Below are 18,055 nucleotides of genomic sequence, written 5' to 3'. Positions count from 1 at the left end.
CGACCGTCGTAAAACCTGCACATTTCTACGACGGTCACAACGACGACACCGTAGTAGAATTGAGCCTCTCTTACGACGGTCATGGGACAAGACCGTCGTAGAATTTACAACTAACTACGACGGTCACTTACAAAAGACCGTAGTAGTATTAAGCCCATTCTACGATGGTCTTTTCGACACAACCATCGTAGAATATAGCAAAGACTACGATGGTCTCTGGAAGCAGACCGTCGTAGAATTCGACCATGCTCTAAGACGAGCACCGGCCTACATAGGCCCATCGTAGAGTACGATTAAGTCTACGACAGTGCTGTCCCCATGACCGTCGTAGTCTTTCGTACGTTCTAAGATGGGTCTGTCCGACAGCCCGTCTTAGAATTGGAGAATATCTACGACGGTTTTGGCTAACCGTCGTTAAAATCGTCAAAAGTTTTGACGTCGTCTAAGACGACGATGGTCGTTAACCGACGTAGGATATATTTTTTAATCGACGTTGAATTTTGCTTTTGTAGTAGTGTGTTTTTCATCATTAGTCATATATATATACATATACATACATATATATATATATATATATATATATATATATATATATATATATATATATATATATATATATATATATAAAGTATTTCTCACTCTACAGCTAATTCAAGTTAATTAAAACCCAGCTAATAACTACGGTAATGATATTTTATTTAATTATCTTTGGAATTGATCAATTATGAATTGTGATGGTGTGGTGAAAGTCCCACATGAAGGATATTGAAGTCTCATATCGAATGAAGATAATACTGAGATAGACTATATAAGTGGGGAGTAATCCTCACCTTACAAGCTAATTTTGTAGGGTTGAACCAAGCTAATGAAAAACCCAATTTTACCTGACTAGGCTTAGAAGCATAGGGAGTTGTTATTGTCACCCATCTTTAAACTTTTACACCCCAACTTTTTGAGTTCTTCATAAAAAGACCAAATTACCCCTTTGGCATACCACCCCACCCCTTCCTTTCCCTCTCCCTCATCCCACCCCACCACACCCCCTTCTTCTCATTTTTTTTCCTTTCTATCTTCCCACCCTCATATCCTCTGCTCCTTCTCCTTCCTGCGCCTCGTTCTCATTTCGCATTGAAGGTATTCTTCTCACGTCTCCTAATAACCTCAAAATAAACTCTTACTTACCATTTTTTGCCTAAAAAAGCATATTGACATTTCATATTTTAAAGCTTATAACTAAAACAAATTTATCCAAAAAAAAGAAAGATAAGTTAGGGAATGTATTCAAGCAAATTTTAAGGTTCGTACATCATAGCAGAGAATATTTTATTTGGATAAACTCTGGATAATTTAAACTAAATAAGGGAGGATAAGATATTTATAACAACGTACTATGAATTTTGTTGGGATTAAGTAGTACGTTTTGCAGCGAAAATGAACATTGTTGACATTAATTACTATTTTTTCCAACGACAAGCACGCTAGCATAAAAGAACACTTTTTCAATTATAACAACAATGTTGACATGGAAAAAACAACTTTTAGCAACAACAATGAAGGTTGTTGGCATTTAGTAGTATTTTTTACAACGACAATAAACGTTATTGGAACATTAAGTAGTGTACTTTTTGCCCAATAATGAACATTACTGACATAGAAAAACACTTTTCGTAGCTACAAATTTGTTGTTAGGATAAGTAAAATTTTCCCTACAAAATTGGCCTTGTTGACAAAAGGAAAATCTTATTCCAACGACAATCAATTATCATCGTCAAATATCTATCTTTGTCAACAACTTAGTAGTCGCTACGAAATTGATTATTTCTTGTAGTAAACTGTTCCCGTATCAGTTATTTATAAAGACCCTGCAAGTTATTCTTCCAACCCAATCCCCTAAAGGTTGAAGTAGCTAGCTGGTACGGTGCAAATTTTTAATGCCAGCATTAGCCTGAGATGAAAAGGAACAAAATTCAGCATTAAAAAATCCATTAATTTAACAAATTACATCAATCTCTGTTGAGGATTGCTAAATTACAAATTAAATGGGAGTATATGATTGATCAAAAGTCGGACCAGACGTCAATGTAAATTATTACTCTACTCTGCTAAAATGAAAATTTCCATTAAGTTAAAATGCAAAGGACTCTATATTCACAGACACAAAAAAAAATGCAGAGACTTGTTAATTAGCAGAAGATTCATCACTGCCTGCTGTCTTAATCAAATGAATTTTTATTATACTAATACAAATTATTAATTATTTTGTATTTAAATTTAAATATTTTATCAAACAATGCTCTATATTAAAAAGAATAGTGCCTTTGCTCACTTAAAGAGGCGGGACCAAGCTAGGATATGAGAGGTATTGATGTTTTCATAACAACATATACACTGTACTATAATTAACACTGATCACGGGATGCTTAATTAGTTAAGAAAAATACTCTCTCTGCATAAATCAATATAGTTTGCAATTCATATAAATATAAAAAAATTACTTAAATTTAAAATTTTTATTAAACAATACTAAATATTAAAAAGGCACGTACATTGAAAGAATATACTCATTAATACTTTTATTTATTACATGTGCCGGATTAGGCATTTGAGGGCAAAAGGCACAAGCAATCATTAATACTTTTGATATCTTAAAATATATGTTTCCACTAACGAACGAGAAAACATGATAGAACTACAGTGATAAAAGTGCGTGAAATTTACCCTTTCGGAGTGAATCCTGTATGTCATGGTACACAAAGTGAACTACCAATCCTAAACTCATTGAAAAATGAAAATGTCATAATTCTTCTTGGAGTAGCTCAGATGAGCCTGCTCTTTGTTGGTCAGAAAATTTTGCAGGTTGGTTAACTTCCAGCACTCCCTTGGCATCTTTTTAAATCTTAATGGTGTATTTCTATATGAATAAAGCTTAAATGCTTTGTTTTGTTTTTACTAGCTAGTGCTTTTGCTTCTGGTTGTTGTCTTTGTGCCCAGGATGCTTTTCCCAAAATCCTTTTATTTTGAAGAAGCAAAATGAATCTGTATGCTTAGTTTTGTATTTTTTAAGTTTTCTCTTTGTTTACACGTGACTTTTATCTTTGTTTTGGTTTTAACTTCTATAATATTTATACTACTTCAGAGGCACAGGGTTGAATCCTATACGCCACTTCAAAGCCATATGAAAGCTTGCAAGTGAAGTCAAACCATGATTCTCATGGTCATGAGGAATTTGAGTTCAGTGAAGTCTTTGTACATCAACTCATACAAATCTTATTTCCAATTTCTCATTTCTTATTATGGTGGCAACTACATACAAACGTGATAATTTTTGTTCTATTTGGTGTAGGAAAAGCAACGCCTTTCAAACCCAAGGAGTTGGAATAACTCAGAGAGAACCTGTGTTTGGATATTTAGTTTTTCCACCTAAACAGTCAGAATATACTAAAGCAATGGTAAATTATTTATCCAGTCAAATCAATGTTGTTGTGTTGTTTGATTTTGATGGCAAGATTTGGTGGTGAATCTGAGCTAGTGCAATTGACTATAATACAAAGGTCTTGGAATTGGATCAGCAGGTCTTTTTGTAATTTACTATTTATTTGTTTGGTCTATTTCATTGTTTATATGAGATCATGACAGTAGTTTACAATATGCATTTGATCTCATATATTGCTAGTTTTTAGCATTGTCCGGATGTGGATAGTTGTACCGTTATTAATTTCCTAGAAATAAACCAGCTTTTTACACAATAATAAAAGTTGTGAAACCTAGGAGTGGGAAAGTTACCTTTACTAGCAATTTCAATTGCCGCTAGTATTGCTGTTAATTGTACACGTTTTTCTTTGTACAATAAAAGCAGCCTTTACCAGCACTCGTAATAATTGCTGCTAAAGCTTTTAGTGACCGGATGCAGCGGCCAGACAATAATTGCTGGTAAATATTTTAGTACCAAAATATATTGTCGCTAAGACTTAAAATAATTGCGACTAAAAATTACTTTTGGTATAATGACATTTAATATTTCATAGTATGTTAGGCAAACAAGAAAAAAAGCTTTCTTCAATAAAAATTCGACTGAAAAAAATAGAAGGAAAAGAAGAAAGCAAAAAAGATTAAAAATGTATACATTTTACTATTTGAATTAAAAGTATTTACTTATAGTTGGACAAGAAAGTAAAAAGGAAAAATATATAAAAAGTAAATTAAAAGAATGAACTCTATTTACATATTTAGTTGGATAAAAAAGTAAAAAGTAAAAAAATATAATTTTTATTGCACATCAGATAAATATATATTTGTAATATGACTCTTTTTTATCTTCCCTTCGTATGCTCGCTTGAGCTTAAACATATTGGCTCTATATAAGCTTTTATTTTTTATTTTTCCCCACATATTAAATGAAAGAAAAATATTTTTAAATAAAAAAAATCATGCATGTTTTCCCTCTTACTATTTTCTTCCTTTGCGAAATCAATCGATACAAACAATACATAAACTTTCATGGGTCCCGATTCACTTAACCAATGAGACACTAAAAATATTTTTCTTCTTAAGGTTTAGAGAGATTCTAGCTTAATTTTGGTACATATCTAATAGCATGTAGCTAGAATAACTGATAAAAAAAATAGCATGTAGCTAGAAACTATATATTATTTAATATATAAACAAATTGCTCGGGTGCCACATCTTGGAATTGAATTATATCCATTTGTTTAAGTAAATTTTCCTTTACAATGGAATGATCTGTACGTATATGCAAAGTACTAACGTTACTAATTGCTCTAAGATCAAAATTACTCTAGATTGCTCTAATATCAGTCTGACTTCAAAAAAATTACGCTTTCAATAGCTAGCCTAATGTGCTCCGTTACCTTAATCCATCTTGTACATAAGACAATTTTGTAAAATTGTAGGCTTAATCTGTCACATCACTTAACTATATAATCATTATCATAAAATATTAGATTGTATTGTAGACTTTGTCATACATACGAGAAATTAATATGATAATCTAGTTAAAAGCTTATCAGAGCTGTCTTTATAAACATTAGTCGAATTGACATTTTTCTCACCTTGATTTCTAAGGTTATCAAAAAAGAACTTCCACATAACAAGAAAGAAGACTGTTATTCAAAAAAAAAAAAAAGAGACTGTTGGAGTTTAACCAGAACACTAGGGTAAACTACAGCATAAAACTTTTAAAACGGTTAAAAATAACTTTTAGATCGGTTGTCGAACACTAGGGTTAACTACTACATTGGACAAAGATGCAACAGTAGGATTGGATGAAGATCCAACACCAGGATTTGGAAGAGGTAGAGGATAGGCTTGAAAGTGCCTTCGAACGTATGGTGATTGACCTGTTCTGAGGCCATACTTGTTCGCACCACCATGGTTGGAGGGGCCTACATCCAATCTTTGAAGTGAGGTTGAGGGAATTGAGACTGAGGAAACTGATGAAGTTGTGGGACCAGGTTGAGAAACCATGTCATCATCATCACGAAAAAGAGGCAAAGATTTCAACTCACGAACCACTTCACTCATAAGGGGTCTTGATTTAGGGTTATGACGAATACAGTGAGTGGCCAACCACAATGCCCTACGAGCACTTTTCATTGGGTATTGACCTCCAAGTCTTGGATCCATTAGATAGTGAAAATTATCTTTCTCCCTAAGACGAGGACGCAACCATTCCACCAAGTTTTGCTCCTTCCTAGGAACTCTTTGATCCACGGCTCTTCTTCCTGTCAGCATTTCAAGTAGAACCACCCCAAAGCTATAGACATCACTCTTGGAAGTAAGGTGTCCTGTGACAACAACATGCATCTTCTTAATTAGCAACTCCAAAGATCCCGACCCAATGGAGTAGAAACTAGCACCATATGCAACATTGAAGCATAAATCATACATATATTGCTTCGTGAGTGATATGATGTGATAAGAAAACAAAAACAGAAATTAAGAAGAAAAATTCTATGTTGCCCTAATAAGTTTGGAGGTTTCGGTATAGTTGGTTTTGAACCAAAAGTTGTATGATTTTCCGTTTAATAAAATCATGTCATCTATTTTGCTATTTAGTATGGAAACTTAGATTTTATGCATTTAATGACCCAAAAACTAATTGTACATACCAAAACCCCTAGATTTATATTTATATACATGAGTACTTTGGCAACTCTCTAATCTAATACTTTTTGTAAACAAATTATTATATGTTTTTATGAAAGATAATCAATATTCTGTTTATGTTAAATATGAAGAATAACATTTGTTCATAGATCCTATTGAATTGACTTCGTTTAAGATTTATCATGGTATCAAATTAATTAAACATGGCCCTAACTAGCTAGGTATTTTCATAAAGCTTGTGATTGTATGCTACACATGAATAGTAACATTTGGTTGAACAAAATGAGATGTTTGAGAGCATACTAACCCGTCATCACATACTCAGGGGCTGCATAGCCTTGTGTTCCCATTACTTCAGTGGAAACATGAGTTTTATCTCCCACTGGAGCATCTTGGGCAAGCCCAAAGTCAGAAAGTTTTGCATTGTAGTCCTAAAATAGAATGATATTAAGAGGTAAGTAAAGGTGTTTATATGTTGAAAGTTAGTATAGTAAGCAATGGAACATTCAAGTTATTACCTCATCCAATAGGACATTAGATGTCTTGAAATCTCGGAATATTACTGGCCTTGAAGCTTCCTCATGCAAAAATGCAAGGGCATTAGCAGCACCAATTGCAATTTTCATTCTGATAGGCCATGTAAGGTGCTTAGTTGCCGCTGATACATGACAATGTTACTTGTTAATTCAATGATATATGTCTAGCGTATACATATTAATTAATCAACCAAGTTGTTAAGCTAAATAAATGGGAAATTCACACTAAAACAAAATTGAAGGTACATGCGACATTATGATGAAGGTGAATTCAGATTGGATTGTGCACTCATTTTGTTCATTGAATGAGGACAACAAAACAAGGCAATACGAGATTAAATGGCACACTTATAATTCAATCCCCTAATAGCATCAGAACCTTTATATTGATAATATATTTAGAATAAGAAAGCATGCATCTTCCATATTTAAAGTTAAAGGCTTAGAAATAATTTTACATTTGATTTTAAGAAAATGTTGATTTTCTGATCTTAGATTGTTCCAAAATCTTCCGTCACTTTTCTTTTTGCAATCATGCACATAATTTATATTTTATTTCTTTTTCTTAATTAAAAATATAAGGGTGTGTTTATTTCTAATTAAACAATAAAGTGACATTTGAGAAATTTAAAATAATTAAAAGATGAAAATAAAAACAAATAAAAATCTTCAAACCATACAATCAGTATTAAAAAATTAACTAAATAATGCATTTACTAATATATTAGAATAAAAATTTCTATGAAACAATAAGTTGAATTTAGGACATACTCTTGAACAAATGGTTGTCTAAGCTTCCTTGAGACATATACTCATATACTAGTAACCTTTTAGCATCTTCGATGCAATAGCCAACCAATCTAACCAGATTTGGATGATGGAGCTCACTAAGATAATTAATTTCAGCCTGCCATGCATGAAACAGTAAAAGATTCAATTGTAAATCGATCATAGCACTTTGTACCAAATAAAAATGAGTAAAATTACACTATGGTTGCAGCCTTTATGTTTATTTGATTCTAGCATTGTGGTTTCATTGTGGTTTCTAAGCCTAGAAAAACTATGTTTAGGAAGGCTTTCTGGATGGATTTAGTGTTTAAATTTTCTTGTGTTTAGGGATGATGTTAATTTGGTGCTGCAACCATATGGCAACAAATAATTTCTGTAATGTTTGGCTTATATATTTAGGTCACATCTTGTGGCTTTGATAAGTTTATGAGAATAAAATTTTGTTTTGTCTCTTCAAAAAATGAGCAAAATTACACACTAATACCTTCCTTGATATCCTGAGATTGTGTAAAATACTCTTGCCTTTTTAACATTTACAATATTTCCCTTAGAGGGCACACATTGTAATGTGTGTCTTTTTGTGAAATAAGGGTGTCAATGTAATGTATTTAGAACAATTAAAAGGGATTACTAGAGGGGTTCGAAAGATAGGATATTTTGTGCAATCTCAAGAAATCAAAGGATGTGTCAAAGTAATTTGCTTAAAAAATGATGGAAATTAAATAAATTGTTAAAATATAAAGAAATATAGTAGGATTAGAATGGTACGTCACATACAAGCCATTCTTTATGACCTTGAAATCCATTTGGGTTGAGAGTCTTCACTGCAACTGGAGTCCCTGTTCCAGGTCGTGCTGCAAAGTTCTCATGCTCATTGACCCAACCTTTCAACACAGTTCCAAAACCCCCCTCACCAAGAAGATTCTTAGACTCAAAATTTCTTGTTGCCAACTTAAGATCATTAAAGGTGAATCTTCGAAGGGAAGAAGCTTGGATTATTTCCTGGCTTAAGTTGGTGGCTGAGGATCTTTTTGACCTTTTGGTGGATAAGGATCTTTGGGTAACTGGTTGGTGTCTAACCAAATCATTTGTAACATTTCTTCCTGTTGATTAGATGGAAAATATAAGATAGCAAATGCAAATTTAATTAACAACATAAAATGTATAGAGCAATGAGGAAGATCCTAAATTGTCCGTTTTGTAGCATGCAATATACATATATAAAGTAAATATCATTTAAAAGTTTTAGGACCATTGAATCAAAACTTACACTTTATAATAATCGTTATTTTGACAAAATAATCTAAACTTAAAATTTAATCACATTAATAATTTTTATTATACAACTTATGCTCATTTTTTATACAACTAATAAATACAACATGCTAAAATATCTATTTATATAATTTATGAATATATTTATAATATCTATTTATATATTATTATTATCTATCTTTACACAATTTAATAATAATATACTAGAATAGCATCATTATAAATACAAATGTATTAAGTATCTTTTTATATAAGATATAAGTAGGTGTATTGCAAAAGAGAATTTGGAAAATTGATTTAATAAAACAAATATTTTTATTAAATAGAAATAGAGAAAATTAATAAAATGAGAAATCATGTAACTACTACAAAGTGTAGTATTCGTTCTCACTTATTCAATTTTAATGAAAATAATAATAATGACAATAATAAAGTTACACAATTTTAATTATACTAAATGAGAGTATTCAACTTATGATAGGATAAGGTTAGTCAATGCAAATCTTTAACATTATCACATAATTAAATTTATATCTTTAAATTATTAAAAATATTGTTTTAAAATAATTAGAAATTATATCTATTTAATAAAAATTATACTATTTCATTAATTTAAAATCAATTTTAATTTTGATGATAAATGCATTTAAAAATTACTACATATTAACATTATATAATAAATAAAATAAAATTAATTAATTAATAACTATATTATATATTCATATTTATTATTTTTAGATTACTTTTGAATTTATACTTTTAATATAGAAAAAATAGACTTGAAAATGAAAAAAAAAATCTTATCATACTTTTTTTGTCCCTTATTTCATATTAATTATATGAGTGAGAAATTATATAAGTGTGAAATTACTCACACTATTATTATGATTTTTTTTTCATGACCATTATTATCATTATGTGCTATAAATATAGACTCATATATATTTGATTATTTTTTTTAGTTAAGTTAATTATTTTATATTTTTTTCTCTTGTTTAAATGTTAATAATATAGTTTATAAGGAAATATTTGATAATTTACTTTAATAAATTATTATACTTGACATATTTTATTTTTTAATGATAACATGATGAAAGAAATTGACCACAATTTTTTTTAAAATACACAACACTCTGAAAAACTCCATTTACAACTAGTTGTTTAAGATAAATTAAAAAAATCATAACAATTTAATTATTTAAATAAACTTGTTCAAATCAACTGTTTAATAAGTTAATGTAAATAATTATAAATTTTCATTTACTAATTTTATTTTAAAATTATATATTCATGTACTTTGTTACTCAGAACAAGAACCAATAAAGATAATTTCAAGAACATCTAAAAGATCACATCTACTCAGTTAATTTGATCTCTTTATTCAATTTTATTGTATCTGTATTTAATAGGATACTAAATATTTTCAAAATGATTAGTTGATTTATTTATATAATAGAGAATCAAAAGAAAGAGAAATAATAAATGTCATAAATAATTTAATGCTGGAACATAGATTAAAAAAATAATGGGTGCTTGTACTGTCAAGGTGGAATTCTAAAAAAGTAGAACATAGATGCCTGTTTTTACCCTGTCTGCTCTTGTCACTCCTCGAGTCTTCCTGTTTTGAACTAAAAAACATGCAGCCTAGGAAAATCTTCAATTTCTTCAAAAAATTTGAGCCTTCTTCGTAGGTGACATCTTTATTTCTCTCCCCCTTGAATCTTCTTGCACTCCTATAACCAATCCTATTACCAGCACCACTTGTGGTCTCCATATTTTGGATTTAGAATCCTAGAACATTGACATACACAAAATTGATGAAAACAAAGACAAATAGCAACACACTAACACACGGTGTAAGAAAAAAGTCGATAAAGATGCTTGTGACAAAGTCAAATGATCTTAATATACTTAGATATTTTGAAGTCAATTTTTGTTTTGTTGATAAGTTGGTTCAACTTGGATTTGATAAAAAAAAATTACACAAATTCAATACAATCACCCAAAAATTATTATAAGTTTGGGGTAACAGGGTTGAATATGATCGTCCGTGTTACACAAAAAGAGAGAACCAAATAATCATACCATTGACAAAAAGACAGGAAGAGGTTGACATAAAAAAATATCATACATGGAATAAAAGAGATGAAGAGGGAGTAAGTACTCACTAAAGATTGGGAATGAAAAATGTTTCTACTAGGAGGATAGGACAAAGATCCTAGACCAGAATTGTTGAGGTTTGTTTGTGTTATGTAATAGTATAATGTGGTTTAATGTCTTTATTTTTTTTTTAATTTCTATTTTATACAAAACATACCAATGGTATATACCATTGAATTAAAATTAAAAAAGTTACATATTATCATGGTATATCTTTTTTTTTTTTTCCTCATAAGATTTATTGAGAGCTAAAACAGATTTAATAAGTTTTATTAATAAAATAATAAACACCATTAAAAATGATAAGCGTTACAATATATAGTTTGAAAAAATAACAAAAGCAAAATGGTCAACACCGCCAATAAATAATGTGACAAATATTGGATGCATTAAAAATAGTTGTAAAAGTATTTTAAGATTTGGTAGGTTTTGATCTTGAATCCCAGTGGTTAAAGAGAATGTGAGAGATGACCTCAAAGATAATATATTTAGTAGAGAGATACTAATAACATTTTCTTTATAACTGATTCAAATTAATTAAAAATTATTAATTTTGATGGGTTTTATTTTTTATTTAATGACCTTCTTTACTAATTTAGAAACTAAACTTATCAAAATTAATGATTTAAAAAAAATATCAACCAATATAAAAAAGATTGTTAAAAAGTATGGGGTGGTTATTCTCTTTACTTATGACATTAAATGAGTTTATAAAGAAGTGAGCAAGTACAATAATTTCAGTCAAACTCAACCTGTTGACATAATTATTGTTCTGTTTGACTGAGTATTCCTACACATGCCACCTAATCAGACACATACAACTTGACCGTGGAACTAGAATGAATGAAACTTTCAACACTTAATTGCTTTATTTTAAGAGACAACTTAAACATTGCATATTCAATCATCCATACATGTGATAATGATAATAATTCATTGGATGCAATGTCCATAGAATTTTGTTAACCACTGTGATGACATTCTCAATATTTTATTCATCATTCTTTATTGTTAATTTTGTATTGTATATTTCTTTTTTTTCTTATTTGTAAAACTCAACTTTAAAATGATATTTATTTTTATAAGATTCAATTTATAATATTTTTTTATTAATGATTTATATACTAGAAATACATTTTATTAAAAAAAATGTAGTGATAAACCATTAGAAAAGAGAAATATAAATGACAAGAATAGTTTTTTAAAAAAATATAAATTTAAGATAAATTTATTACAATCAAGTAAATTAACTAATTTTTTCAATCTAAATGAATTAGGTAATTCAGATAAACTGTAGTATTTTTTTTAGTTTAGGACTCACAGTTTAAAGATACCTGTAAATTAAAACGAAAAACCTAACAAGCGAATCACCTCATTAGCAGTAACTACATATAATTTACCATAGACCGGTCCTATATTCATATTTATAATTTATCAATGCTTTTAAATATTATAAATAAATGTGGTCAAGATTATAACATAAATATATACTTGTTTTTTTAATAAAAATTAATTTTAATCCTTCACATATAATTCATTGGTCAACATTCAACACCCTCAGCATGTAAAAATAAACATCCGTGCATGTCACTGTATTTTCCTATATTATTACTTATCTGTGTATTTATATTTTTTACCATAAAATTATAAAGGGAATTGTTATTTGATTTGCTCAAAATATTATACTATTTAATTATAAACATAAATATGAAAATGTTAAAAATTTTAAATTCTCCTTTTTTGCAAGTGTAACTGCCTTCAAACTTATTCTTTTAATAAAATTTTGTAAATACAATAAATTCTACATAATTACTTATGCAATTTTAAGTTTATATACTAAAATTTAAAACATAAATTTAGGAAACACAATATGGTCAAAACATTTGTTGTTATTCTAAAGCAATACTTATTTTCTGAAAATAAAATAATTATATTATTTTTTATCAAATTAAGTTTTATTTGTTTTTAGTTTTTAACATTACCAAAATTATGTACATTTAATTCTTGAAAGTGCACTTTCTGTTAAATAAAAAGACTGAATGAGTAAAATTAACAAAATAGAAAAATAAAATTTATAGGGATAAAATATATTTAAACATTAATTTCATTATGATATATAACAAGAAGGACTTACTAAATAAATTTTTTTCGTTGGGCAGAAAACCTCTGTAAATTTCTTTGTTTTGAATTATTAATTTGTTATATCATTTAATTGAAAAATAGTAGGCTAGGGATAAATATTCTTAATTTTACGTAAATTAATTTTATTTTTTTTAACATTTTTAATGTTTGAATTTACCTTATATAGAGAGAATAAAAAATTCCTTTTTATTATATTCCTTTTCTCATTTTTCAAAAAATAAATATTTCTCTTCCGATATACAATTGACTACATTCTTAAGAATTTAAAGGAATCTTTATCCTTCAAAAATTTATAGCATTGGTATGTCGGCCAGTCACCCTAGCTATTCCGTTTTCCAGTCAAAAGGACAAATAAATAAATATATATAATAAGATAGAAAAAAGGTTTGAATCAGTAATTATATGAAATTACTATAAATTTCAATTTTTGGGAGAAAATTTCTATATATTGCTTCGTTTTAATTAGATTATGGTTATATTAAGCAATAGGTTTAGGGTTTAGGGTCTTTCTTGAATGGATCTGGTGGGTATATGCTTAAATGGTGCATTAGTGCAAATGGAGATCATGTTTTGTTGCGATCGAGGTTTATAATTTTTGCTTGGTACTATGTGTTTCTCAGCAGTGGAACATTGGTTCTCTTTGCGGTTTTGATTTGTTTTTTTTTATTAATAAGAATGAAAGATGATGTCAAAAAAATTATAATATTGATATATCTTATTTAATCAACTGAATTTGATTTCGTTAAGTATTTGGTTTGTTTAAATATGGATTAGTGTCTTAATTGGACCCTTCTTGTTCTCAAGTTAAGATTTATTTTAATGAATTCATGCTTATAATAAAAAAATCAATTGGTATATGAACTATTCTGAATTTTTTAATTAGGTTCTAAACTAAAAAATTTGTAATTGGATCATTGATCTTACAAAAATTTTACAATTGTGTCCCTAGGGTATATTATATTAGAATTTTAAAGGATTTAAAAAAATTATAAAAAGTCTTCTATTATTCATCAGGATTTTTAAATAGTATAATAAATCTTGTGATATTTAATTAAGACTTTTAAGATTTTTTAATAAGAGCAACAAAATTCGGTGATATTTAATTAGGATTTTCTTATAATTTATGTATTAAAAAATTTACAAATTTTGATGGATTTTTTAAGAAGAATTTTGATGAATTTCATCATACTTTCTAGTATAAAATATCAATCAAACAATTTTATAAAAATCCTTGAGATTTTGTTAGACTTTTTTTTTTCTTTTTCTATTGATTATCAAACTTTCTTTACTTTCATCACACATACTTTCTTCTTTCTTTAATATTCTTCACGTATGTATCATATATGTTTCTCCTATTCTTTTGAAATAAAAAAATATCAAATATACTTTCTCATCATCATCGCCGCCATCATCTCAAGAATTAATATTTGTCTTATGTACGCTAAAACTAACCATATTTTAATTATATTGGCTATGTCCACCACATATTCAATGCAATGTTTTCATCACTGTTATCCTTAATTTTGGTCATCCACATAACTAATTCTCCTACAAAATTTTCATTCTCACCACTCCCTTCTATCCATTTAAACATATCATTGAATTTATCATGAAATAATTATAGTAATTAAAAAAATCAACTTATAATTTTAAATCTATATTGTTCAAATCCAAAAGTGAGAATGAGAAAATATTATTGGAAGAAGGGTTAGTATAAGAGAACATAAAACTATAATCAATTTAGTTATTAAAAAATTTAAAAAAAAACTATATTAGTTTTACTTTTTTATCCAAACCTCATCATTTCTTATTATTTTTCCATTAACTCTTGTAATTTTGAATGTGTTTTTAAAAATTCACATGATGCTTTCAAATTTTATAAATTTATAAAATTCTTTCAAATCCTTTAAATTTTTATGAAATAAATTCATTAAAATTCAAACTATCTATCATAAAAGTCTTGTAAAGAAATCTGATAAGTCATAATATTTATATATAATCTTTAAAATTCATAAAAAAATATTATGCCAAAATAGTCTTTTAAAATCTTAATCCAATACACCCCCTTAATAACTTTCACAAATTCTTATTTTCGGATGGTTTTAAGCCATCATAAACTAACTTTAAAATTTAATTATAAAACATTTTCGATCAATGGCTCAATTATTACAATTTTTTTTGGTTTAAAAAACCTAACTAAAAAATCTCAAATAGTATAGGGACCTGTTGGTTAGTTTAAAACCTTAAGTCATTTATTTGGTATGTCTTTTTCATTGAAAAACAATAATAATAAGTATTCTATATATGTTATACATACATAAATTAATCCTTTTCATGGAAAAATATAAATTAATATAGAATTTGTTACCTCTTTACTTTTTACTTTCAGGTGAGGTGATCGAGAGGATCAAAGTTAGCATCTGGAGTTGGCTTAAGGCATGGCCATGGAATATGTCCAGAGCATTAATTTTGTTAATCACTGCAATGACATTCTCAATTAATATTTTATTCATCAATTTTTAATGTTAAATTTTGTATGTGCATGTTTAACCTTTATGGGTTCAACAATCACACGGTTTGCAGATACCTCAAGACCCAAAAGAAAAACCAAACAAACTAACCACCTCATTAGTAATAACTAAATATAATTTATCATAGATTGGTTCTATATATTCATATTTATAAATTAATCATTGATTTTAAATGTTATAAATAAATGTGGTCAAGATTATAACATAAATACATGTTTTTTTATATTAAATTCACATATAGTCCACCCCTATCCATTGCATAAAAGCACAACCTGTGTGCTTGGTGTGCTGATTTGCAATTCCAATCCCAACCACTCTTTTTCTTTTCACTCTCTTGTGCACCGCTTGCACAAAGTCTGATGTTTTTCAGGTTCAGCACCTTTACTGATCAGAAATCACATTTATGGCCATTTCATCGTATATCTCTTTATAAAGATGTTTTTACCTTCATTGAGGAGGCAGAAAACAGCCTGCACTTTTCTTATATCATATATAGATATAGAGAGAAATAAAATTCGTTTCTACTATAGTTTCTCCTAATTACACTTTTTATTCTTTGTTTTTTCTTGTTGTTGCTTGTTCTTTGTGAATATACCTCTTAATGTTTGATTTGCTAATGAGTATGTGATGGAAAATTTATTTTCGTTATGCCACGACACTTGTTGCATACTCGTGCCCACTTTGTATATTCTGCCTATATTTCATTCTTCCTCATTAATTCTCATATTAACTAATTAATGAATATTCAAAATATTAATTTTAATAAGTTTACTTGATACTCCATACATACATCATTAGTGTACGTTTTTTATACTCTTAATTAATTAAAAATAATTTAGATATGACTTTTAAGAAGGAAAAATTTACATCAATATTACCTCAAACTGTCAATATCATATTATTTTAACACAAGTAAAATAAAAACTGATTTATAAATTATATATTTAACTTCATCCAATATAATCATTAGACCATTTGATTTTGGGCCTAGAGTATTCTATCACCATGTGAATGATATGGGTTTGGAAGTTGCTGTTAGTCCCATCATCATTGCTAATGGACCCATCCAAGGGACTGACATTTATTTCTTTTTCAAAAATATCCTTTTCACTGAAACATGATTATATGATATAGTTGTACAATATAATTGTGTTTTCATTGTATGAGATGGGGATGTAGATAAAAAATACATAATGAAAATACGATTTTATTGTGTATTGGTCAACGGAATCATATTTTCATTATATTAAAGGGGTGAAAAAAAATAACAAAGGAAGTATGATTCTATTGAAATAGTATGATGGAATCGTATTTTTGTTGTTCACTAGGGGGTGTTAAAAAAAATTATGAAGGGGAAGTGTAATAGTACATAACTAAAGTGGATATAGCAAATGTCTTTTTTTTTTGCCCGAACAGCATGGCCCGCAAACCTCATGGGCCAAATAGCCCATTTTGTAGGAGATGGAGTGGTGTGGCCATTACTTCCTCTGCCCCACAAATTGCTTCTTGCCATTCCTCTTTTTATCACTTCCTCCTTTTAATGTCATGCCTCCAAAAGTGGCAAGGAAATATTTGTGTAATTTGCAATGCTTTTATGTTGAAACTAGTTAGTTACTCGTCCATACACATAGGTCATTCTCTTTCGCTCCGCTATTTTTTTTTGTTTTAGTACTGATATTCTACTTAGATTAAAAAGTAAAATATGTCAAAAAGTATAAAAATTATAAGAAAAATGTATAAAAAATCTTTTGTATTTTTTTTCAAACTACTTTTTGGTAAATAAAAGGAGTTGGATCTTCTCCATTACTAAAAAAAAATGGACATCTTCATATTTTGCCCTTGTCCCATGTATCTCTCATGTTGTTCTCTTTCTCTTTTCACTTTTCAAAATTCTCATTTTGTCCCTCTTTAAGCGATGTGCCAATAATATAGGATAACTCGAGTCATATAATTGGACCAACAATTTATTGATTAAAAAATGAATGAAAATGACATATAAACTTTGATAATTTTATCCTCTCTAATTATAATTTAATAAATGAATATCATGTGCACAAATTATATTGTTATTTAACCACAAAAATTATCATATATGATTAATTTATTTTTTTATAATAATTATTTTATAAGTTATACTAAAAAAATTTATGATTGATATGATTAATGATACAATTTTTTTTTTTTACAGAAATCAAACTTTTGAATTAACTTTCATATAAAATTTCACTTTGATAATTTTCCCTCTCCAACTATAATTTAACAAATGAATAACAAGTGCACAAATTATATTGTTATTTAATCACAAAATTATCATATATGACAAATTTATTATTTTTTATAATAATTATTTTGTAAGTTATGCTGGAAAAAATTATATTGTTATTTGATAAAAACAAATTATTTTTGAAGGAATAAAAAAAATAATTATCAAATTTTAAAAAATATATTTAAGCCTAAAAAGTTAATCCCTACTCCTAAAATGTATAGCAAAGAAGA

The 18,055-nt window shown here is 28.0% G+C and overlaps 1 protein-coding gene across 1 annotated transcript; it reads right to left on the bottom strand.

Moving 5' to 3' along the window:
* Nucleotides 1–5,217: 5,217 nt before the first annotated feature.
* Nucleotides 5,218–10,500, bottom strand: LOC100782416 (probable serine/threonine-protein kinase PIX7). Its single transcript, XM_026127188.2, has 6 exons — nt 10,479–10,500; nt 8,229–8,554; nt 7,434–7,569; nt 6,645–6,784; nt 6,434–6,557; nt 5,218–5,804 (listed from the first exon to the last, which is right to left on the bottom strand). The coding sequence occupies exons 1-6, from the start codon at nt 10,498–10,500 to the stop codon at nt 5,218–5,220; spliced, it is 1,335 nt and encodes a 444-aa protein (XP_025982973.2).
* Between the last annotated feature and the right edge of the window lie 7,555 nt (nt 10,501–18,055).

The sequence above is a fragment of the Glycine max genome, chromosome 19 (assembly GCF_000004515.6).
Source record: "Glycine max cultivar Williams 82 chromosome 19, Glycine_max_v4.0, whole genome shotgun sequence".
Classification (NCBI taxonomy): domain Eukaryota; kingdom Viridiplantae; phylum Streptophyta; class Magnoliopsida; order Fabales; family Fabaceae; genus Glycine; species Glycine max.
Note: the sequence above shows the minus strand (reverse complement) of the source record. Positions and strands in the feature narration are given on the sequence as shown.